This window comes from Natrix helvetica, assembly GCF_964273705.1.
Source record: "Natrix helvetica genome assembly, chromosome: 3".
Classification (NCBI taxonomy): domain Eukaryota; kingdom Metazoa; phylum Chordata; class Lepidosauria; order Squamata; family Natricidae; genus Natrix; species Natrix helvetica.
The window spans coordinates 119,856,832-119,881,342 of record NC_138549.1 but is presented as its reverse complement, the minus strand read 5'-3'; the positions used below and the strand labels follow the sequence as shown (position 1 = coordinate 119,881,342).

The 24,511-nt window shown below is 39.7% G+C and overlaps 1 protein-coding gene across 3 annotated transcripts; it reads right to left on the bottom strand.

Moving 5' to 3' along the window:
• Positions 1-5,490: 5,490 nt before the first annotated feature.
• Positions 5,491-23,309, bottom strand: LOC309389687 (adhesion G protein-coupled receptor E3-like). 3 transcript variants are annotated; one of them, XM_081948323.1, is made up of 18 exons: positions 23,213-23,302; positions 22,101-22,136; positions 20,526-20,609; positions 19,706-19,900; positions 19,275-19,406; positions 18,422-18,498; positions 16,916-17,008; positions 14,809-14,977; positions 13,531-13,653; positions 12,648-12,844; positions 12,047-12,205; positions 11,332-11,526; positions 10,169-10,404; positions 9,941-10,001; positions 9,027-9,118; positions 8,702-8,870; positions 7,029-7,127; positions 5,491-5,696 (listed from the first exon to the last, which is right to left on the bottom strand). In XM_081948323.1, the coding sequence occupies exons 1-18, from the start codon at positions 23,244-23,246 to the stop codon at positions 5,634-5,636; spliced, it is 2,214 nt and encodes a 737-aa protein (XP_081804449.1). In that variant the 5' UTR covers positions 23,247-23,302; the 3' UTR covers positions 5,491-5,633. The 3 variants fall into 3 exon arrangements, with proteins under 3 accessions (XP_081804449.1, XP_081804450.1, XP_081804451.1); XM_081948324.1 differs by lacking the exon at positions 20,526-20,609 and having other exon boundaries at positions 23,213-23,300; XM_081948325.1 differs by lacking the exons at positions 20,526-20,609; positions 22,101-22,136 and having other exon boundaries at positions 23,213-23,309.
• Positions 23,310-24,511: the final 1,202 nt, after the last annotated feature.

The window sequence follows — 24,511 nt, the reverse complement described above, 5'->3', positions numbered from 1 at the left end:
AGGGATACCGGGAGTCATCCCCTATTTTGACGACATCTTGGTGTCCGCTGCAAACGAGGAGCAATTAAATAAAAGAGTCGGAACTGTTTTGGCCGGAATCAGAGAAAAGGGTCTCCGCCTCAAAAAGGAAAAATGCCAAATTAACGTGCCTAGCGTAGAATTCCTGGGTTATAGAATCGATGGTCAGGGAATACACCCCACTTCAAAGAAAATTAAGGCGATCCAGGACGCCCCCACACCACGGAATCAGACCGAGTTGCAGGCCTTCCTCGGACTACTTAACTTCTACAGCGTTTTTCTGAGACAGAAGGCGACCGTTGCTGAGCCACTACACCGTCTACTCCAGAGGAACACACCATGGAAATGGGGACGATCCAAAGCAGCAGCTTTTGCCGGAGTAAAGCGCCTGCTCACCACTGACTCGCTGTTAGTCCAATACAGCCAGACACTACCGCTGGTATTGACCTGCGACGCATCACCTTTTGGAGTCAGCGCAGTCCTCAGCCACCGGATGCCAGACGGAAAAGAAGCACCCATCGCCTTCTATTCCAGGACTCTTTCATCGGCCGAGAGGAATTACAGCCAGATGGACAGGGAAGCGCTAGCTGCTGTAGCTGGAGTAAAACGTTTCCACGAATACCTCTACGGCCGCGATTTTGAACTGATTACAGATCACAAACCGCTGTTGGGACTTTTGGCGGGAAACCGCCCCACTCCAGTCTCCCTTTCTCCACGCATGACCAGGTGGACTGTTTTCCTGGCTGCGTACTCATACAAGTTAATTCATCGACCGGGCTCCACTCTAGGACACGCAGACGCACTCAGCCGTTGCCCACTACCGGACCTTTTGCCAGACCCCACTCCCGAAGTACCGGTGCTGCTCATTGATTGTTTGGACTCAGGACCGGTTTCTTCCTACGATGTTGCAAGGTTTTCTTCTAAAGACAATTTAATAAAGCAAGTTCAAACTTGGGTTTGGAGGGGGTGGCCGAAGGGAAACGTGGGCCCGGAATTCAAAGTGTTTTGGTCAAAACGGGACGAACTCTCAGTGTTACAAGGTTGTTTATTGTGGGGGGATCGAGTTGTTATTCCGTATGCTTTACGTAGGAATGTATTAGATGCTTTACATGTTGGTCATCCGGGGATTGTTAGGATGAAGGCGTTAGCAAGAAGTTACGTTTGGTGGCCAAACATGGACAAAGAAATAGAGGAATGGGTGTCCACGTGCGACCCATGCCAGGGATCGAGACCAGCACCCCCGGAAGCGCCCGCCACAGAATGGGAAAAGCCTAAAGCACCCTGGTCGAGAATACACATCGACTTCGCAGGGCCAGTTCAAGGTCAGACCTTCCTCATAGTTGTGGATGCATACTCCAAATGGCTAGAAGTAGTCCTAATGACTTCAACCACGGCAGAGGCAGTCATTAAGGTTCTACGGCGACTTTTTGCCACTCATGGCCTGCCCGACCTCCTGGTCCCCGATAACGGGCCCCAGTTCACGGCTATGCAATTTGAGACATATCTAGCAGGTCAGGGAATTCGGCACGCCCTCGTCGCGCCGTTCCATCCGGCATCAAATGGACAGGCGGAGAGAATGGTGCGATTCGCAAAAGAGGCCCTCGCTAGGATGGGTCCAGGTGATTGGCAAACACGCATTGACCATTACCTATTGATCCAACACATTACCCCCAGCGCAACGACGGGTAGGAGCCCCGCTGAACTACTCATGGGCCGCCGTCTACGGTCTCACCTGGACCGTCTTCACCCAAATTACTCTGCCACAGCTCCCCCAGACTCTACAAGCAAAATTCGGAGTTTTAGCATAGGGGATTCAGTATACGCCCACAACTATGCAGGGGGGACATTGTGGATGCCGGCAAAGGTCATTGGCATCACGGGTCCACGATCGTATCTGTTGGAACTAGAAGATGGGCGGAACTGGAAAAGGCACATCGATCAACTACGGGGTCACCTGGCGCACTCAGATCTATGAACAGAGAACGAGAGCTACCTGCCATTGCAAAGCCAGCCACTCGAGAGCCCCAACACAGAAAACTACGACACCTGCGAGCCAAGGACAGAACAAGAGGTCGAGCACGAAACAGAACAACCCCCAAGCAACAAAAGCGAGCAGATCCCCGAACGCCATGGCAACGAGAGCCTGCAAACGCCCGGAAACGAAACACAGAAAGAAACCGATCCTACAATTACTTCTGACCAACCCGAACTGCGACGCTCCACCCGAGTAAGGCAAACACCAACGTATCTTAAGGACTATATTACTAACCGCAACGTTCCGTCTAGGAGGGGAGGGGTGTTAGATATTAACATATATCGTGGCAAGTCTCCTCTCTGGTCCGCTGCTACAGCGGGAAACAGGTATCGTTCTGATTGGTCGAGGGGCGTACCCGATCCCTATAAAAGGGGAATCGTCCGACCACAGAGCAAGCTGGATCACTACTACTATTAATAAAGAGCTGTTAAGTCACTTCGTGTCCGCAGTCTTTTCTCTCGTTGCCCAGATCCAACACTCCCACTTTCTAGCCAGATGCTTTAACTACTACAATGAACTGGCTCTCAAAGGTATTACAGGCATCCTTTCTCTAAAGGCATTTTCAACGTGGGAGTGATGAAGATAATGATAGAGATTGGATGCTCTTAGGGAATTCAGCAGCAGAATATATTGTAGCCAGAATGTACACCAATTGCAAAGAACAAACTCTCTGTAGTAATTGTATTCATCATCAATATGTATATTCAAGAAATAGAAAAGCACAGAATAATCCATAAAGCAAAATTTGATACATACTAAATAGAAATTTGCAATTTAAAAAAAGTTTGTTTAGAGTTCAGTTTCCTTATTAAAGACATGTTGCCTGACATTGTTTAGGCATATTTCTTGGTTTGGGTTCTCGCGTGCCATAAGTGGGGGGAGCGCAGAGGAGTAGTGTGCGGGCATGCTGCACCCATAATGCAATGCATGACTCCCCCCAGTGTGCATGCGAGCACTACAGGAGCTCCCCCCCATTTTTGCATGCTTTTTTTGCCCTCCCCAGGCTCCAGAGGCTTTATTGGAGCCTGGGGAGGGTGAAAACAGCCTCCCCCGCCCCCCCAGAAGCCCTCCGGAGACTTCAGGGACCTACAGGACGCTTCCCTGAAGCCTCCGGAGCAGTCAAAACGACCCTCTGAGCAAACAGGAAGTCCATTTTCGAACTTCCGGTTTGCCCGTAAGGACGGGGTTTTTTTTCACTCCAGAGGCTTCAGAGAAGCTCATGAAGCCCCTGGAGGGCCTCCGGGGGCGGGAGAGGCTCTTTTCTCCCTCTCCAGGCTCCTATAAAGCCTCTGGAGCCTGGGGAGGACAAAAAATGGCTTTAAAAAAGGGTGAACTCAGCTGGCCAGTGCACACATGCACGCTGGCCAGCTGACAGGGCAGCGCCTCATGTGCCCTGACAAATGGCTCCGTGTGCCACCTGTGGCACCCGTGCCATAGGTTCGTCATCACTGCTTTATGGTGTTATGGGTTGGGCAAAAAAGAGGATTTATTTATAGGATATCTCCCCCTGTCCTTGTGGACATGACAGAGACCAGGTCCAGTTTCTCCATCTATACAGTTCCAATATATCTAAGGAAATTATTGCCTTTCCAGAACAAAGCCTTATCAGAAAGAAAGAAAAACTACTTGGTTTAACCAAGGCAGAATGAAATCGACTTGAGCTAGCAGAGATCCAGCCCCATATAACTAAGGCAAACTAAATGAGGAAAATGTCAACAATGTAATCTTGTAAAGCTATCTTTAAAGTATGTTCTCCTGGTTTTATTGTAATGTGTTTATACTGTGTGTTCGATGCTTGCTTTAGAGGGAACTTATTGCGATTGGTAGTGAGCCATAGCCTTTGATCACCATTTGTGACCTTCCTTGCCTGCAAAGTCAATGGGAAGGCCAGCAGGGAAGGGTGCAAATTGTTTTGGTTAGTTGCTCTTGCAACTTTTTCTCCTATCCAGTGGTGGGATCCTGCCAGTTTAACAACCAGTTTGGTGACCACATGTTTTGCTCAGCACATGTGCACAGTTTTTACAAAACTTACCTTCCAGTTTTTACAAAACTTACCTTCTGGGGAGTAACAGAGCAGAGGCACAGCAATCCGCTCTGCCAGCTGAGAGGATATAGGTAAGCAAAGCACAGGGGCGGGTGGGCAGGCCCATCTGATCATTGGAGCGAACCAGTTTGCTCCTAGCTGATCGTCGAAGCTACCAGTTTGCCTGAACTGGTCTGAACCGGCTGAATCCCACCCCTACTTCTAACCATGAACAGCCTCCACCAGCTCTCCCAAGGTCTCTCCAGACCCAAATTAGATTCCGCTGGCTGTCAAAGTCTCACTCTGCCTCTCCAGGCTTCTATCTTGTCCTCCCAAAAATTGTATGATATATCAAACTAAAACTTCAAATCTGGCTTCCTGGATAATTAGCAGCCAACTAGAGTTTATATTAGAATCAATCAATCAATTAGTCCAAATTGCTTTTGGCATCATGATCATTCTATTTATCCTACAGCTGGCATTATAATGTGAGGCAGTTCTAAAAAATGACTTGACATTAAAATGGAATAATAGCTGCAGCTAATAAAGGTAACCAAAAATACTCAGTGATATATTTAAATATGACTGATATTTAAAATACCAACATTCATGTGCATGATACATTATGGTGTTGATGAGCTTTGGACCATAAACTTCAAGATGCTTTCTTAAATTAACCACTGGGAATTTACAAAGCAAACACACAAATGTAAAGTATATAATTGTACATTTATAAAAGCCCTGAAAGGGAAGGGAAGTACATAAGTAAGTAAATAATAAATATATTAAATATCAGCCAGTGAAATTATACATTTAACTACTTAATGTATTGTTCTTATTATAAAGCAAAACAATAAAGTTTACCTATGTGGAGTATAAATCACTGAACTTCAATGTCTTAGCAATATATTGTTCCGTAAAAGCTAGCAAAATCATGGCAGAAGGGTGTTTTATGCATTCCAATAACACAGGAAAGAGCCATATCTTGAGAAAGATATACAGTAGTTAACTTGATGGTTCAAAGAATGACACTTGGTTTACAGTGCTGTCACAAGTGAAACTGCCTCTTCAAATAATTTGCAGAATATGATTTATATCTACTTCAGAAATAAAAACATTTTATCCAAAACTTTATCTACAAAGATATTAATGCATAAGAAGGCAATCCATTAGAAAAAATACTGATAACATATACACAATATATGAAAAAGAGATTTAAATTAATCCTGCATTATAGAGTTATTCAAGGCTCTGTGTTTTCAATTTAGTTAACAACATATCCACTAGATATAATAGTTAATGTCAAGCAGATTAGCTGCCCCTTCTATATTTTCTTTAACCACCATATTTCTGGTGAAGTGAGTTAAAACAAGGAGTGTGTGTGTGTGTGTGTGTGTGTGTGTGTGTGTGTGTGTGTGTGTGAATGTTCTCCACTATAATTTGGAGACAATGTGACTCCAGAGATCAGCAAGGAAAAAGAATTAAAAATGACTGAAGATATCCTAATTTTCTTCAGTTTCATTCAAACTGAACAAAGTCCAAAGGAGAGACAGCGTGCTATGATTGTTCTTGCCATTCAATCTTCTGGTTGTGGACTTCATTAATACGTGGTTCTTTTACCTGGGGGTGGGGAAAATACCCTCTAAAAGTTTGCTTTAGAATGAGCAAAAGGTGAAAACAATATACAATAGTGAATGAAGACTGGGCTAAAATCTTTGTTTACTGAGCAAGCTAAACTAAAGGAAACACAAATGCTATCTTTACATGACACAGTATCATATTTTTATTATAATCTAGCAACAATCTCCAATTTTTAACAACTTGCTTAGATGCTTTTTGCTTTTAAGTAAAATTACATAATTTTTGTGGCTAGGCAGAAAAAGTTCAATTTCAGTTAAAAATTAGGACTTTGTAGAATCTACAAATAAATGAATGCATCCCCTACATAATTTCCCATGAAATGTCAGCTCTCTAAAATATTTGAATTAAAGCCAGAAAGGCTATGGTTTTCCCAGTTGCAATGTATGGCTGTGAAAGGTGGACCATAAGGAAGGCTGAACGCCAAAGAATTGAGGCCTTTGAACTATGGTGCTGGAGAAGACTCCTGTGAGTCCCTTGGACTGCAAGGTGATCAAACCAGTCAGTCCTAGAGGAGATCAATACAGACTGCTTTTTAGAAGGCCAGATCCTGAAGATGAAACTCAAATACTTTGGCCACCTAATGAGAAGGAAGGACTCACTGGAGAAGAGCCTAATGCTGGGAAAGATTGGGGGCAAAAGAAGAAGGGGACGACAGAGAATGAAGTGGCTGGATGGAGTCACTGAAGCAGTAGGTGTGAGCTTAAATGGACTCTGGGGGATGGTAGAGGACAGAAAGGCCTGGAGGAAAATTATCCATGGAGTCATGATGGTCGGACACGACTTCGCAACTAACAACAAAAAGTTTGCTGTAGTTTGCAGTTATGATGGTGATGAAAAAGTAACTTTGCAACAAATCCTTACATTTATAACCATTGCATGTCTGTAAAGCAAGGAAAGGCTGAAATAAGGTTGTAAACACAGTTGCAGTTTCACTTAGTGATTACATAACTAAGTGAAACTGCAACTGATAACCACAACTTTGTACTGACAACCGAGTTGCCAGTACACATTGTGGTTTCTAAATAATAATGAAGTGCCTGTATTTCCGAATTTCTCTGCCACAGCACCAAAAGAGGAAAAGAAGACCTAGAACTGGTATTTCAGGAATTCATGTAGTCAATTCAAGATAATCCAGTTTTCTTCCACTGCCTGCTCTTTGTGAAAGATAGTGTTTGCATTGTATTAAATGGGTTAGAAAAATGACTCTACTGATGTCCTGGACATATAGATACTGCCTGTAATAGATACTAAAGCTAGTAACCCCTACCACTGTAAGTTTGATTAAATCTATCGGTCTCATATCTATCTTACCAAAGGGTTGCTGATGGGAACAGAGGTCATAGTTATCTCAGAAACAGGAGGTTTGATGTCTTTCTTGCAACAAATCCAATGCCAGTAAGCTTCTCTCACCTGAAGATCCAAAATACAAAGTCACGCAGAAGAATAATCTTCAATGCAATTGCCCCTACTTTGGGAATTGTTTGTAAGAATGAAAAGAGGGTTAACATTTAACAATTTTTAAAAAATGTGTTCTTATTTATTACTGAATATTTCAATAACTACATTGATAATCATCAGATTTCTTTTCTTCATTGTCTTTTCTTAATATTCATCTTTCTCCTATTCAATCTATTTTAGCCCAATCTTTAGTAAGGTAATCCTCAACTTACAACCATAATTGGGCCCTGAATTTTAGTCATTAAGCAATGTGGCATGACTGGACCCAATTTTATGATCATTTTTACCATGGTCATTAACAATCACACTGTCAAGCCAGCCTCCCTCAGCAACCAAGAAAGAAACCACTTAACTCCATTTTGCAGAATTAAGAGTACTTTTACTGGTTATGAAAAGATAGCAGCTAAGCAAAGCAAGATCTGAGGCAAAAGTGTGCGAAATCATACATATCAATATGTGACCAACCCCCTCCCCCTGATAACCCTCATCCCAGTGTCCAATCTGCAAATCCCTTAGGTGTCATGTGAGTTCCATCTTCAAGAAGCATCATCAGGTTGGTATGCAGGACGGTTGGTCTTGACCGACACCAAGCACTAATCTCCAGCATGCGCAGTAGACAGTGAGACCAAAACTCCCTTTTTACAATCTCTCCTGTACTTAAACTTCCCCCCCAAATACCAGCCCCCCCCTCCCCGTTTCAATGGCAGCCGAAAGCAAATAGCGTAACAGAGGCTGACACACACAGTTGTTAAAGCAAATTAGCATGGTCGTTAAGCAAATCTGGCTTCCCAATTGACTTTGCATGTGGGAAGCTGGCTGAGAAGATTGGCAAATCACAATTACATCTCTGCAAGATGTTGCAAGGATTGAAAATGTGAGCTGATTGCCAAGTGCCCAAATTGCAACCACGTGTCTGCAGGGATGATGCGACAAATATAATTTCAGGATAGTTCATAACTCACTTTTTCCTACACTGTTGCAACTTCAAACCATCCTTTAAAAATGGCCATAAGGAGATGACATTCACCTCCTAACCATTACATACACCCACCCCCACTTTTTTTCTTCAATAAGAGAGAAACTGGTAGACGAGGGCACGGACCAGTTTTGTACTAGGATCTCACAAAATCCTGAAGTTAGTCTTGAAAACATGGACCATAAGAATGTCTATGAAGATTCTCAGTCATCCACGTCATGGTTGTCCCAAAGGTGCTTTTTCAAGAGACAACTGGACTTTCTGGTTTTTCTTTGATGAAGTTTTGCTTCTCATCCAAGAAGCTTCTTCAGCACTGACTGGATGGTGGGGAATCCATTCCAATGAAATCCTTCCATTCTCCACCATCCAGTCAGAGTTGAAGAAGCTTCTTGGATGAGAAACAAAACATCTTCAAATAAAACCCAGAAAGTCCAGTTGCCTCTTGAAAAAGCACCTTTGGGACATGGATCATAAGAGTTTCCGTTGTAATCTAACTTTTGAAATTGTGCTGTTTGTTCAAAGAGTAGACCTCTGTTTTTCTATACATCACCTTTTGGTTGAGTAAGCAGTGCACCAGGAAGATGAAGGTTCCCTGTGCACTGTTGAAGATGGTGAACAAGTATGCCATAACAACTTCCAAAAAGCCATATTGAAAGAAGCCAAAACACCAAGTCACACCCAGAATGAACACATGGGCTATGGCCTTAAACATCAGTGATCTACAACAACAGCAAAAGATTAACCGTTATCCATCCTACATTGCGACAAACATTATGTGGTCTAGAATATTATGAAAAAGAATTTTGAAAAAGTTTTTTGCCAAATTGCTAGGATCATACTGAACTCCTATTTTCATATTTTATGATTGATCTTACCTGGTATTTCTGACTGAAGATATATTTGAATTGAGAGAGGCCAGTTTTTCATGCAAAGTCTTCAGAATAAGACAGAAAAACACTAGGTTGACCTTTGGGGGGGGGGAGAATAAGTCTTCTCAGATAAATATGATAATAACAACAACAAGAAGAAATAGATCATGCCCTAAGACTAGATGAGCGGAAGGAAAGAAAACTAAAGTTAGTTTGTGTTCGTATACTTCGCTAATTGATTGTTTTAAGTAAGTAGATGTTCACTTCTATTTTAATTCCAGATGAGAAAAAGAAACGAAAGCTTTCTTGATTCCAAATGCTTTTCCCTAGTTCATCCTTCCTTTCCTCCCCCGCCAAAAAGTTCTTCCTACAATATAAAATTCCAGCCATTAGCAAAATATTGAAATTCAATAATTCCCTTTGTGTAACAGATTTTCCTACATTATTTTAAATGTGGTTCCCAAGGAAAGTCTTTTACCACATTATTTGTGAAAGATGCCATGTTTTCCCCAAAATAAGACAGGGTCTTATTTTCTTCTGACCTCCAAAATAAATGTTTGGCCTTATTTTCGGGGAGGTCTTATTATTTTTGAGGTGCAGGAGGTGGTGAGCATAGACACCTCATGGCTGCTGCTGTGTTGCAATATTTTCAGAGAGGACTTATTTTGGGGGGAAGGCCTATTTTAGTGCATGTGCTCAAAAGCCCAATTGGACTTATTATCCGGGGAGGTCTTATTTTTAGGGAAACAGGGTACATCCTCTTATAAAGACTAAAAAATCAAAGAAGGTAGCATACAGTATCTGATTTAGTTACATTGATATCAGGCTTTTGTTTTTCTTCCTAGACATGTTACAAGAAATGTTAAATAAGATTCTTTCATTTCTCTGCTATTAAAAAGAGAGAGGCAATGTTTGCTCACCACAATTATTACACAGACAGGTCCCATAAAGCTCCAGATAAAATCTGGATCAAGCCAGCAGCTAAAGAAAAAGAAATATCAGGAGAAATTTAGACAGATATGCAAACACTTCAATGTACTATACAGAATTGGACTCCCTGAGTTATACTAGCAATTGTTCTCATGTAGTTTATATCTTGGTGGCACCTGCCTTAGAGAAGCAGCTTTTAACCATATGCTAAGACTTACTGATACAGAGTCCCAAAGGCTCCAGGTTTAATGGCTGCAGAAATAGCTACAATCAGGACAGGGAACCCATAACCAATGAAGTACATGGATATCTTCATATACTTGCTGGCCCCACTGTAATTTGCCACTTTCAAGTTTCTGACGATGAGGTAGAGATTGACAGCTTCCAAGAACATCCAGACAAAACAGGCCAAAAAAAGATACTTCAGCATTCCAGCTATGACCGAACACAGGATCTGAATCAAAAACAAAACGTTATTCCTTTATCAGCATCTGATTCCTGAATTGTTGATTTTGAAAGAAAATCAAGAATGGGCTACAAAAAGCAGAGGAATGGAACAAATCATATCTGACATTCATGCTTCCAGCAATAGAGCTACAGGAAAAAAATCTGTGCAAAGTAACCCTTTTTTCATTTCATATATGGAAATATTATAAACCTAATACAAAAAGAGGTTAAAAGAATTGAGCTTTAAAAGAAAACTGATTCAAATCACTTGATCTAAAGAAAAAAGAAGACTAATTTGAACTGAGTAGGAAGCAACCTCAGTTGGGTTCTCTCTCCACTGAGCAGAGCATCACATGTTCTGACCGAGGCTTCCCAAGAGCATGAAACAAACTCCTTGTCCCGACAAAAACCCCTTTTATTAATATACTGTGAATTCTGCTCATTCACATCCAGCAAAGTCTTTCAAGGGAGGCTTTACAGTCACAGACCTTATCTGGCTTGGAGAGCTGGCAGCCAATATCTGCAAAACTTGCAAGGTGTCTCGCAGAGTCACAAACCAATTAAGCAAACTAATTGTCTCCTGCAAACTCCACTTCCCTTTTGTTCCTTTTTTATTTCCTCTGGGAGGGGCCATTCATCGTCCACTTCTGCCCTTACTCCCAAGTCGACCCCTGTTCTTTAGTTGTTCCCTTTGTCTGGCAACTCTCCCCATGCGCACACTGGGAACAAGCTCCAGCTCTTTGTTTGCCTCACTGATGTCTGACTCTGAAGTCATCTTATAACTGGCATATGGCTCTGGCCCCCTTTCTGCCTCCAACACAGAGCCCTCATCAGAGTCTTCCCCAGTCCATGTTCCTCCCCAACCTCCTTACTGTTCAAATCTGCTGCCAGCTCTGCTGGTGGGCCACAACAATCACATATTTTTCTGAAATACCTTGTTGCCTGTTTTATCTATTCCAGTTAGGAAGAGGAGGTCTGCAAAAAACAGGCAGAAGCTCAGTTGTAAGTGGATGAAGGTGCTGCTGTTGTGGCTGGCGCGGCAGAAGAGGAATGTGACAATACACAGGAAGAGACAGATGACTGAGATGGACAACCCAAGGTAGCTAATAGTAGTGAGGATCAGATCTCCCTGGAAAGAGAAGTTCTCAACATTAGATGCGCCCCCTTTTGATAAGAAAGTTATCTTTACATTTCATCTAGACCAGGGGTGTCCAAACTTGGGAACTTTAAGACTTGTGGACTTCAACTCCATTGGCTGGGGAATTCTGGGAGTTGAAGTCCACAAGTCTTAAAGTTCTCAAGTTTGGACACCCCTGGTCTAGACCATAGATCTGACTTTCATATAAAAGCTATTTTAATACCTGGCTGCTTTTGTTGTATGATTGGAAATGAAGCATCAGGATCTTTAAATCTTGAGGATTACAAGCATTTCTTAGTTTACTTTTCTGTACTGTATATAAGAGGAATGGCTATTAATAATTATGGAAAATTTTTCAGCATGTTGAATAGAGAAATTCTATTCTATCCCAGCTTCAATGATAAAAATTATCTTTCTTGACAAGGGAAGGACACAAGAGATATTTGAATAAGTGACAAAAAAAAGCTGTTTATTGCGATGCAGTTCTTAGATGTTTTCAGAAGTTACATACTTGTTTGTGAGCTGTGGCCATCAGTACAGCAAAACTGGACAGATATTGACAGCTGCATTCTGTATGGGTGATGTTAGAAAAACGGTGTTGGCAACCATCACTGGACAAGGCACCAGAAATCCATTGGACACAGAAAACCTTTTCCTGACCAACTATATTCTGCAAGAGGGAAGTAACATTGACGGGGGGTAGGAAGAAAATCTACATATTTACTTTACACTCTACTTCAGAGTTATTGAATATTAAAAAGGAATCAAGTGTAAGACAAGCTAAAAGAACAATGTATACATCATAGACCCTGTAGGTGAGCAGATACTGTAGTGACATGTTAATCTATGGTGGCAAAAAATCAAAAAGATTTTGGTAGCACTATTTCTAATAACAAATATTATTAAAAAACATATGTTTTAATGAGCTGCAGTCCACAGAATCATGGTTTTTTTTTAAAAAAAATAAAAGGTGCTATCAGACTTGTCTTGAATGACAATAAGATCTCCTAAAGGCAATTATTCAACTTTACATCAATATTCTGATTTTTTTCTTAATTTATATTCATAAGATGGTTAGAAAAAGAGGATTGGTTTCCTCTTCATTTACATACCTTGAGATGCTTAAAGGTGAGATTGACGGGGGTAGAAATATCTGTTGTGTGGTTGCTGGTGAAAACGCTTACTAGTCTAGAGTTCATATTGAAATCTGTCAGTGTTTCGTTGCCCAGGAATGTTCCATTCTGCAGTAAAGTCTCTTCTAGGAGTGATTTCAGCCCAACATATGATATAAAAGCCACAGCAATTGGATCTGCAAGTGGCAGGAGGAAGATCAGAGAGCAAGATAACATCACATAAAGAGTATGTATTTTCTCCAACCTGGCAAAATCTTGATAACTGAAAGGATCAATGTAGGACCATATATTTAAGTAAAGGTAAAAGTTCCCCTCACAAATATGTGCTAGTTGTTCCTGACTCTAGGGGGTAGTGCTCATCTCAGTTTCAAAGCCGAAGAGCCAGCGTTGTCCGAAGATGTCTCCGTGGTCATGTGGCCTGCATGATTAAATGCCAAAGGTGCATGGAACGTTGTTACCTTCCCACCAAGATGGGCTCTATTTTTGTACTTGCATTTTTACATGATTTGGAACTGCTAGGTTGGCAGAAGCTGGGATAAGTAATGGGAGCTCACTCTGTTACATGGCACTAGGGATTCAAACCATCAAACTGCTGACCTTTCCGATCAACAAGCTCAGTGTCTTAGCTATATATTTACTTCCTGACAAAATAGGTGCTACCAACTACTTTCTTGCCCTTAAGTCCACTTGTCCCAATTTAGCATTTTACAGATTTTGAATTGAAACTTCCCTAATCCAAACCAGAGTGATGAAAGTTTCTGCAGGTTCAAATATCCTGAGGTGCAGCTGACAGAGAGGGAACAATAAAGCAGATTGTTCTGGTTCTACTCTGTAGAAAAACCAAGCAAGCGAAGAGCAATACCTGTGATCGTGGCAGTTGCTGCCACTGCTCTTGGGTGGATGGCCATTTGATCTCCTTTAGCTATTAACTTGAGTGCTGTATTGTTTTTTAAGGATTCTGGAGTGATGAGAGTTGTTTGGATCCCTGGAATGACAAAGAAATGCTGAATGGATCTAATGAATGCGGGTCATTGTTTTAAACCAGGCGCTAATAACAAATAGGAACCACATGTCATAATATAGTGCAGGGGTGTCAAACTCAAGGCCTATGAGATGCTTAGATCTGGCCTGCCGGACTGGTCTGGAAATAGCAAAGGACTGGCCTGTGGTGCCTCTGCCAGTGAAAACAGAGCTCAGGAGGGCCACAGGTGTGGGTTGTAGGATGCCATCGCAGCCGATAATGGAGCGCAGTAGCCCATTTTCATTGACAGAGTGCTCGGGCCACCACAGGCGTCCCCGACAGGAGAGACGTCGAGCTGGCCATGCCCCCCCCGGCCCTCCCTGAGGTCAAATACAACCCTGATGCAGCCTTCAATGAAATCAAGTTTGACACCCCTGATATAATGCAACTCCACCTCCTCTTTTGTTATTATTTTATTCTTATTAACTATTTTATGTTTTCTAACATATCTTTCATCAGTAAAAACCTTTAATAGTTCATAGAAATATGGGATGCAAATTTAATAAATAAAATGAATAAATAGCTCTGATTACTAATATCTAGACTAATGAAGTCAGAATTACCATATTTTTCGGAGTATAAGACACACCTTTTTCCCTCAAAAAAGAGGCTGAAAATCTGGGTGCATCTTATACACTGAATACAGCATTTTTTGCCTCCTGAAACCCTGCCCCCTTTATCAAAATGGCCGTGCATAGCCTTTACGAGGCTTTCAGAATGCTCCTGGGGGCTGGGGAGGGCAGAAATGAGCAAAAAACAGGCCAGTCTTTGCTCAATTTTACCCCCACCCCCACCCCCCAGGAGCACTCTACAAGCCTCCCAAAGGCTATTCATGCCATTTAAAAAAAAATGTTTTCGTGAAAAATGTGCCATTTTTGGGAGGTCTGCAGAGTGCAAAAACTTTTTTTAAAATTTGCCTCTTCAAAATCTTGGTGTGTCTTATACTCCAAAAAATATGGTATAGCTTGCTTATAAAAAGCACAATAAGAAGATATGCTAACAGCTGGTGAATAAAAGCAGGCTCAGGGGAAAAAATCACTTATAAAACACAGTAAAAATAGAGTCCTTTCTTTCTTTTTTCTTCAAACTGTATTATTATCCAAGTAGTGGGGTTCTTACCCATGGATCTTTCATTTACAGTCTGATTTCCTTTTGATAAAGTTATTGATAGGGCAACTGAACTTATTCCTTCCATTAACAAGGACAAAGTTGTTACAATTTGTTTATTTCTTTCAATATCCCAAAGGGAATGGCTGTCAGAAATGTTTTCAAACGAATTCGTCAAACCCTGCAGTATTACAAAAAGCAAATAGATCTCTAAACTGTTCAAATCACACTTATTTATCTATTTTATTTAAAACAGTTATAGAACTGCCAATCTTGAACTAAATTGTGAGTGTCTCACAATTCTCAAATAAAATAATATGTATCTACAACACAACACAAACATTAGATCTGATGCCACAGCTAAAAATTTCAATGCAATCCACAACATACTCTTGTCATGCCAATCTCATCCTTTACCAACATATGGGGAGAGCCTGGTGTTAAGTACTTTTTGGAAAGTTGCAACTGTGGGGTCTGGTCAAACGTCAGGAAGAAGCATGTTCCATAGGGCAGAGACTGTCACAGAAAAGACACACTTCCTAGTTCTTGTAAGTTAGCAACATTTAAGGAAATGTTAAATGTCAAATCCAATGAATGGGGCAGATATACTTGGGGGAGGGGAAGTAATTATCCACAAATAATCTGGTCCGATAGGCATTCGGAGTTTAAAAAGTTTTACCCAAACATTTTTATTAATTCTCTTCTGAGAATAATGCAGAAAACACTTCATCGGTTAATACACTATTCATAACCAGAAGATGGTTTGAATGACTGTAGCCATTATCTCTCATTCCCGAAATAAAAATGGAAACAAACCAGTGGTGAAATTCATTTTTTAAAAAACTAATATATTTTAATGGGTAATTTTGGGTAATATTTTAACTCCTGGGTTATTAGAGTTTTTAATGTACTATATTTATTATTCTATATACAGTCTTGCAACCTCCTCCACCTACGTATTTAATTATTTAACTGTTTTATGTATGTATTTTATAACGCATTTTAGTGACTGTACACTGCCCCGAGTCCCTTTCGGGAGAGGGGGCGGTCTATAAATACGAATAATAAATACTGGTTCTGTAGGCGTGGCTTGGTGGGTGGGGCAGGAGAAGGATTCTGTGAAATCTCTATTCCCTCCCCACTCCTGGGGACAGCCAGAGGTGGCATTTGCCGATTCTCTGAATTACTCAACATTTCCGCTACCGGTTCTCTGAACTACTCAAAATTTCTGCTACCAGTTCTCCAGAACCTGTCAGAACCTGCCGGATTTCACCTCTGAAACAAATCTTGGAGCTGAGCCTATGTTTATGTTTGGTGACATAAATACCTCACCTGTTCATTTTTTTAAAAAATGGAAAAAAGATAACTCAATTGTCACAGTTGGTTTTTTTTTTTTAAAAAAACTATTTCATTCTCTTTCCCTATGTTTTTTTAATTTTCATCAAATAACGGATCACTGACTCAATCTCTTCTCAATGCTTTTTAGTTTTTTGTTGTTGTGGATTTCTTATTGTAGACAACCAACTTTATGAATTTTATTTGTTCTAGTATTTCTTTTAGTTATATTTTTAAATTAAATATAATTTTAATTTCTTTTAATTTGATTTTTGTTAATTATAAACAAAACATAGCCCTGAGGCATATTTAGGACTAATAAAGTTATTAAGAATTTTATCAGAAATTACTACAAAACCTTATACTACACATCATTTCTTAATATTAAAGGTGACATAAGTGGTGTTGATGCAAAGACTAACATGATTCCCTAATGGAAATGTAGTCACCGATATTGGATTATTAATTATATAATTCTAGTTAGAAAACTGTATTAACTTTATTTTATTATACCAAGATTAAATAAGATTGCTATTTAATTTCCTCCACATATAGAAAAATAGAATCGTTTCCCTTTCCTTCTCTTATGTTTATAACGGTTTTAAGATATTGGAACATTGCTACAAATTATTCTGAAACATCATTTGAAAAGCTTATTTGAATGCCCAATTTGTCACCCACCCACTTTTCATTAATATACACAATAGGAAACTACATAGGCTTGCTTCTTGGGAAAAATAAATTGTTCTTAACTATGAACTATTCAGTTCGTAATAAATCTCACTTCCAAGGAGATTCCAGAATGTGTGCCATTTGCACAGAGCGATATCAAGAGTTTGAAGGTAGGTTCCATCTCAGAGTAATATGTATTGTTTTTCTAAAAGAAAAGAAAAAAAGGATTATATGCTCTTCTCAAAGCTCATCTAGCAAGTGGACAAAGAAGCTACCCCCCCAAAAAAATTTTTTTAAGTAGGTAGCCATGCTGCCATAAATTGGAAACATGGTCTGGAGAGACGTCATAGCCATAAGGAGACATATACTAATGAATGCCCATTCTTGAGCCATTCCTAGAATGAATTCAAAGAGATCGGTGCTATTATCTCCACCTTCTATTCAGTCCTTGCAAAGTTGAAAATAGTGGTGAAGAAAATATCTAACTGGATTCACTTGTCAAACACAATTAGAATTCATAAATAAGTATGCTTACTCAGGGGCTTTGGCCTTTTTAGCATACATTTAGCCCATAAAATGAAAACCCCGCTAATCATTTAGCTCTTTTTTCCCTCCTAAGTTTCAGTTTCTATTGTTTTCTTTTTTAAAAAAAAATTTTTTTAAATTGGTTTTTACAAATATTTTGGGGGAAAGGGTACATAAGTATGGAGAAAAATTTTGACAGCTACATCATACGGAAGGTGGTGCTTCCCCGGGATCTTACATCTCTCTCTTATTTTATATATATCAAAATATCATTATTACATACATATTAGCAGTTTAGGTTTGCCTCAGATTCTTTAACATCTTCAATCATACTTTATATCACTTCTAACCATTTCATTGTATCAACAATTGCAATGTACTTTTAATTCACTTCTGTGACCTGAGCCTCATTGCTGCCTCCTCTCCCCTGTCTGCTGGCAGAGCCATGGCCCCTCCCCCTTTCATATCTTGCGTACTGTCTCTTGTTCCGTCTAGGAGAGTCTTGTGTTTTTCCATGAAGGCTTCCGCCTCCATGGGCAGTACCTAACTTAGATCAAGATAGATAGATGATAGATGATTGATATAGGAGAGAGGGAGGGAGGGAGGGAGGGAGGGAGGGAGGGAGAGAGAGAGGGGGGGGGGAGGGAGGGAGAGGGAGAGAGGGAGGGAGGGAGGGAGGGAGGGAGGGAGGGAGGGAGAGAGAGAGAGAGAGAGAGAGAGAGAGAGAGAGAGAGAGAGAGAGAGAGAGAGAGAGAGAGAGAGAGAGAGAGAGAGAGAGATTTGAAGTCTCCAAGTTTTAGCCTTTAGCCTCTTCTGGAGGAGTTAAGAAAACTAATAAGTCTTTATATCACAAACTTTAATAATTACCTTTAAATTAAAAAATCAGTTTCATTTCTTCCTTCAGAAAAAAGTATTCTCTCTAGATGTTTTCAAGATTCCAAAATCATAGCAATTAACAAATTAATAACAAAGAGCAAATAAAACACAATATAATGCAATATAATGCAATACTTCAGCTACTTTCAGTCATTCACCCTGTATTCCCATTACTATAATTCTCAGTCACAAAATTAACTCATATTGGTTTCCTTACTTGTTTCCATACTTTTTCGCACATTTTTAAATTGACATTTTCCCTCACTGAATCTTGTTCGTAGTAAAGGGGAATTTCTATGAAAGGAAACAGAAAAAATTAAGTACAATGAAAAATTGTCTACTTAAAAAGTATAAAATATTTTCATGGCAGATAATGCTATACAGGTAAGCATATTAGGTTGAATAATATTGAATCAAGATTCAAAGACATTGAGTTTGGGGTTCATTATTTCTCAGAGCAATGGATTAAGCCTTGGCATTTTGTGTTGCAAGCCCTAAAATAGGTTCTGCTCAATTAATCTTTTAAAAAAAAAAATCACAGCAAACATACGAAAAAGAAAAACATCTGTCAATGTGTATGAGTCAGCTTCAAAACTGTCACCAATGCACAACACATAGCAAATTGCACCCCATCCCCATATTTCATGGGGCTCCTGGCCATTAAAATGTTATCCATGAAAACATGGATTTCATTTCAGAATTCAGTTCGTCATTGTTAACCTGTACATCTGGCTTCATCAAAGCTGTTTTATTACTGTTTTAAAATGGAATGTAATTCAGGGTTCAGGAAAGAACAGTCATTTTGTAGTTGTTGAGATATTCACGTGGACATAGTTAACCTGTGGGTAGTAGTAGACAGTGACACCACAGAGTTCACAAGTGCGGTTTATCAAGCACTATCAGAGGCATCTAGTTAGCCATTGCAAGTAACAAAATGCTGAACAACCCATAATGGAATATTGTCATTGATCAAGACATAGGAGATGGCTGAAAATCACTGTTCTTTTCTTTGAATTCAATTAATCTCCAGAATATGCAGTTGAAATGAGATGGGAAATAATAATACTTACTCTCATTAATAGTGACATTTGATATGGGAGAATCAGGTGATGGAGTAAAAGAAGCGTATGTACTACTGTATTCTTCATCATAGCTGCTACAACAGCAACAACTTTCACTCGTGATGGTTGAAGACATAAATTCTGAAAACATTAACAGGATTTTTTGATGAAAAAAAAAACCCTCAAATCAAACATTATTGTGCCCCTTCCCACTTTACATCAGAACCATTCAGCATTAACCTTCCCCTGCCCCAAGTATTTTAGAAATATACAAAGACAAAGAGGAAAAATATATATTATATTTTATGCAGTATTTATACTTTATCTGCTGTACAGCTGTGGTACAAAGAATATAGTGGCTGAACACTATCAAAGTTGATACCCGACAGAGCATAGAACAATTCAAAGAAATAGTGCAAGACTGGAAGATGTGGAGAGACCTGGCTCATAGAATTCTTCATTGTTGAAATCTCTTGGATGATGATCTTCAGTATGTGGTACCAAAGGCATTGTGTGGTATGTGGTACCAAAGGTATTATCAATTCTATGACCTGGCTCATAGAATTCTTCATTGTTGAAATCTCTTGGATGATGATCTTCAGTATGTGGTACCAAAGGCATTATCTTGAAAGTGTCTGCAAGGCAAGAAAAGAGGAAAGGGACATAATGAATAAGAATACCTTATGCCACCAGGCTTGAAATTTTGGGCTTGGACAACCTAGAACTATGCCGCCTATGGTCTGACCTAATTGTAGTACACGAAATTGTCTGCTACATCATCCTACCTGTCAATGACTTCCCCAGCTTCAACCTCAATAATACACGGGCAAACAATAGATACAAATTCAAGGTAAACCGCTTCAAACTCGATTGCAGAAAATACGACTTCAGCAACAGAGTGGTAAACACCTGGAATTCTCTACCTGACTCCATTGTTACATCCTCTAACTCCCACAGTTTCAACCTTAAATTGTCTACGGTGGACCTCACCCCATTCCTAAGAGGTCCGTAAAAGGGGACGTGCATAAGCACACCATCGTGCCTACTGTCCCTTTCCCACTGTCCCCATTTACTTGTACTCATTCCTTGTTCATGTCCATGTGTGTACTTATACCTGTTATTTTATACATGTGCGACAAATTAAATAACGAAAGTAAACAAATAAATAGAATATAGTAGCTGGACACTATCAAAGTTGATACCCGACAGAGCATAGAACAACTCAAAGAAATAGTGCAAGATTGGAAGATGTGGAGAGACCTGGCTCATAGAACTGTTCATAGTTGAACTTTGCTAAATCATCATCATCATAATCATGTCGTACCAAAAGTCTCTTCAAAGTGTCTGCAAGGCAAGAAAAGAGGAAAGTGACAAAATCTGTATTGCAATATCATAATGCCAGCTTTGTCCCTTACATCATTTGCCACAGGTACAAAAAGATGAAGATTGCATCATGATGACATCACAGGTTATCTCATTTTGCATTGTTTGGTTAGAACATCTGTGCCACTGATATGTAGCAAAGGAAGCAGATCAATGGTGGGTTTCAAAAAAAATTTAGAACCTATTCTGTAGGTGTGGCCTGGGAGTGGCTTGGTGGTCATGTGACTGAGTGGGAATAGCTTGGCAGTCATGTGACTGGGTGGGAGTGGCCAAGTCAATGTCACTGAATTCTTTGCCCCCAAGAATGAACTACAAAAAGAAGACATGAAAAAAGGAAATTTATTATTTTGTGCACTTACTACTTAAATAAGAATAAAATAAGTACACAAAACAATAAAGCTATTTACAGAGGAAATATGGCTGTCCTTGCTGGTCTTCAATATTACTGACCACCTTATAGATACACTTCCAGGCCCTCTGCCTCTTCCCTCTTCCTGGATTCACTCAGACATTTTTAAGACTCATAGCCTGTGAACAGCACACACATTTCCCAACCCCTCTGCCTCTTCCCTCTTCCTAGATTCACTCAGACATTTTTAAAACTCACAGCCTGTGCACAGTACACACTCTTCCAGCCCCTCTGCCTCGTTCCTCTTTCTGGATTCACTCAGATGTTTTTAAGACTCATAGCCTGTACATAGCACACACATTTCCATCCCCTCTGCCTCTTCCCTTTTCCTGGATTCACTCAGACCTTTTTAAAAGAGGGGAAGAGTGTCTGTGTGCACAGGCTGTGGGTTTTAAAAATGTCTGAGTGAATCCAGGAAGAGGGAAGAGGCAGAGGGGCTGGAAGATACTATAGGAACACACTTCCAGCCCCTCTGCCTTCCTGGATTCACTCAGACGTTTTTAAAACACACAGCCTGTGCACAACACACACACTTCCAGCCCCTCTGCCTCTTCCCTCTTCCTGGATTCACTCAGACCTTTTTTAAAGAGTGGAAGAGTGTCTGTGTGCAGGGTGTGAGTTTTAAAAACATCTGAGTGAATCCAGGAAGAGGGAAGAGGCAGAGGGGCTGGAAGCATGTGTTCCTATAGTATCTTCCAGTCCCTCTGCCTCTTCCCTCTTCCCGGATTCACTCAGATGTTTTTTAAAACCCACAGCCTGTGCACACACACACTCTTCTAGGAGCCCCTCTGCCTCTTCCCCCTTCCCCAACATCTTCCCTTTTAATTTCTGCAGCAAATGGAGGTGAGTTAAACAATGATGTTAGTTAATGTTTGTTCAATGTTGATGAAAGTCTTCAAAGCAAATCTTATAGCTAAACACCATAATGGGAACTGAAGTTCATTACAAAAAAGACACAGATGATCTGACCTTCACAACATAGCTCAGGCAGTATTTAATAGCACCCCTTTATTCTATTTCCCAGAAAATAATATAAATTCTACCTTTTTCATCTGCACAGACTATTGAAAACCCAATACCTAGAAGAAATGAAATATTAAATTTATAGTACATTGGATGTCTTCAAAATACAAGGCAGACTCTCTAACTTTTTTGTATTTATGCCAGATGGCTTTTCCATAAACTTGATTTGAAATTCCATTTTCCATGCCTTAATTAAAACATTAACTGTCCTTGTTACAATAGAGAAATACCTACTACCATATTTGGACTAGAAATAGGATTGTTGTCATCTTAAGAAAAATGATTTATGGAGTAGATTATTATGTCAGAATGAAAAGACTCTACACCCCAAATCATATCAGCACTGTAATAAAATATACTGATTTTTTTATATACATAGTAAATTTACCTTTAAAAATTAGAGGTTTTCAAACAATAGACACAAAGGCTTGGACAAAATCCTCTGGTTAGTCATACAATTCATTGTTATTCTAGGGATCATGCAAAATACTTCTAAAGCACATTAATTGCTGAGACCAGAATGCACCCATTGGCTGCATTTGATAATCTCAATCCAAAATTGAATGTTGATAGAACCTGACCTTTCATTTAAGAGTTTAGAATCAATTCAAGTCACAACAGCCATTATTGTAAACTTGCATATGGTAATAATACAAAAATAACTGAGTCACCTATTATTCTGCATCTGATTCTCAAGTATAAAGCTGGACTATCATATCTTACACATAGAATGTGATCAATCGAATAAATTATTACAATTTTACTTAGTCATAGCATTCTTGAGAACTTTAAAGATAATTGACTTCTCGCTTCTGTCTCCCTACACATTTTCCTTTTTATCCTTCCTTCTATGTTCTCCAACAAAGAGAATAGATTTCCTAGGAGTCATTTAACTCTGCCAGCAGATGCCCTATGATCATGGTCTATCAACTCAAATGCTTTGCCTTTCTAAGAGCATCTTATCTACTTTGGTAGCAATTTTCAAAGATCTGAGGCAGAAAACCATTCTGTTATTTGTGTCTTTTAACTAGATAGCAGATGGGATTTTCTACCTGTGATATATCTCTTCTACCACCCAAGCTATTGTTTCTCACTGTCCTTGGGTTTGTTAACCAGGGAATTGCCTACTCACCAAGAATAAGAAAACTGAAAATGCTCATCATCATCCTCTTGAATGAGTGAACAAATGACTTGCTTCGTGCGAATCACCCAGAGTTAAAGCATAAAGGAACTACAAAGTGCAAGGGTCACAATATTTTGGTAATATACACTTCCTAAAATAAAAGGAGGAGGAGTACCATTCACCAAAGGAAGTAGCTTTCTTATTCAACAGAATGTGTTATCCACAGACATTGCAAATTGTACAGCTCAAACTAAATCCAGAAATGTGCCTGCTGTGTATGAGAGTCACTCAAATATTTGTTTTTAAAAAAAGAAAATGCCCCAGTATGTTCCTAATATCTTTCCCAACAGGATATATTACCAAAAAGAAGAGAAAAGGAACAGAAAACATAAAAAAAATAAAGAAATGGCTTCCTGCTTTCTTCTCAGCAGTTATACATGCAATTCTATTCAATCCCCTTTAAGGTTACATTTTAATTCCATTATTTCTTTAGCCTATTATTCTAATCATCAAACACATAAGTCTTAAAATCATTTCCTTTTTCATACCGAAAAAAATAACAACCCATAAGTGGCTTCCAGTCATTTATGAACATCAGTAATAACCTTTTACTAATCAAAGAAGTTACTTTGGTCATCTCAGCAAGTTCACCAACCATTCCCCCATGGTGGGAGTCTTTCCATCTTTGTGGATATAGTAACCTCTCTGCAGTAGTCATACATTAAAATAATCTTCTGTGACTCTTTTCTGTTTATCCACCAGTCCTAAAATGAAAAGTTCTGGCTTCAGTATAACATTAATCTTTAAACTAAAATTTACTTTTAAGAAAGTAAGAATTTATCAGATTTCTCAACTGTTCAATACAGCTTCCAAGATAAGCATCCAGCATTTTTCATTTTTTGTAAATATAGGTTACTCATCTCATAGAGTTTTCTATGAAATCATTTTCAGAGTAGATTTAAAAAAAATACAGCTCCCCTCTGTAGAAATAATTAATCAGAATATGTGCAGAATACAGATAATCCTCAACTTACAACCACAACCGAGCCCAACATTTTTGTTAAGTGAGACATCTGTACGTTTTGCCTCATTTTACAACCTTTTCTGCCACCGTTGTTTGGTGAATCACTGCAGATGTTCAGTTAGTAACATGGTTGTTAAGTGAATTTGGTTTCTCCGTAGACTTTGCTTGTCAGAAGGTCACAAGAGGTTGATTACATGGCCCCGATACATTGCAACCGATCATAAATATGAGTTCGTTGCCATGGGGATCAGTGGTGGGATTCAAACTTTTGTTTACTACCGGTT

What these genes read in the sequence shown, in the direction of transcription:
- LOC309389687 (XM_081948323.1), bottom strand. Translation starts at nt 23,246, where the DNA reads ATGATGATGAGCATTTTCAGTTTTCTTATTCTTG. An exon ending in AGTCTGTGCAGATGAAAAAG is followed by an intron (nt 20,610 to 22,100) that starts GTAGAATTTATA and finishes CTTGCCTTGCAG; the next exon opens with ACACTTTGAAGAGACTTTTG. An exon ending in TGAACAGTTCTATGAGCCAG is followed by an intron (nt 19,901 to 20,525) that starts GTCTCTCCACAT and finishes CTTGCCTTGCAG; the next exon opens with ACACTTTCAAGATAATGCCT.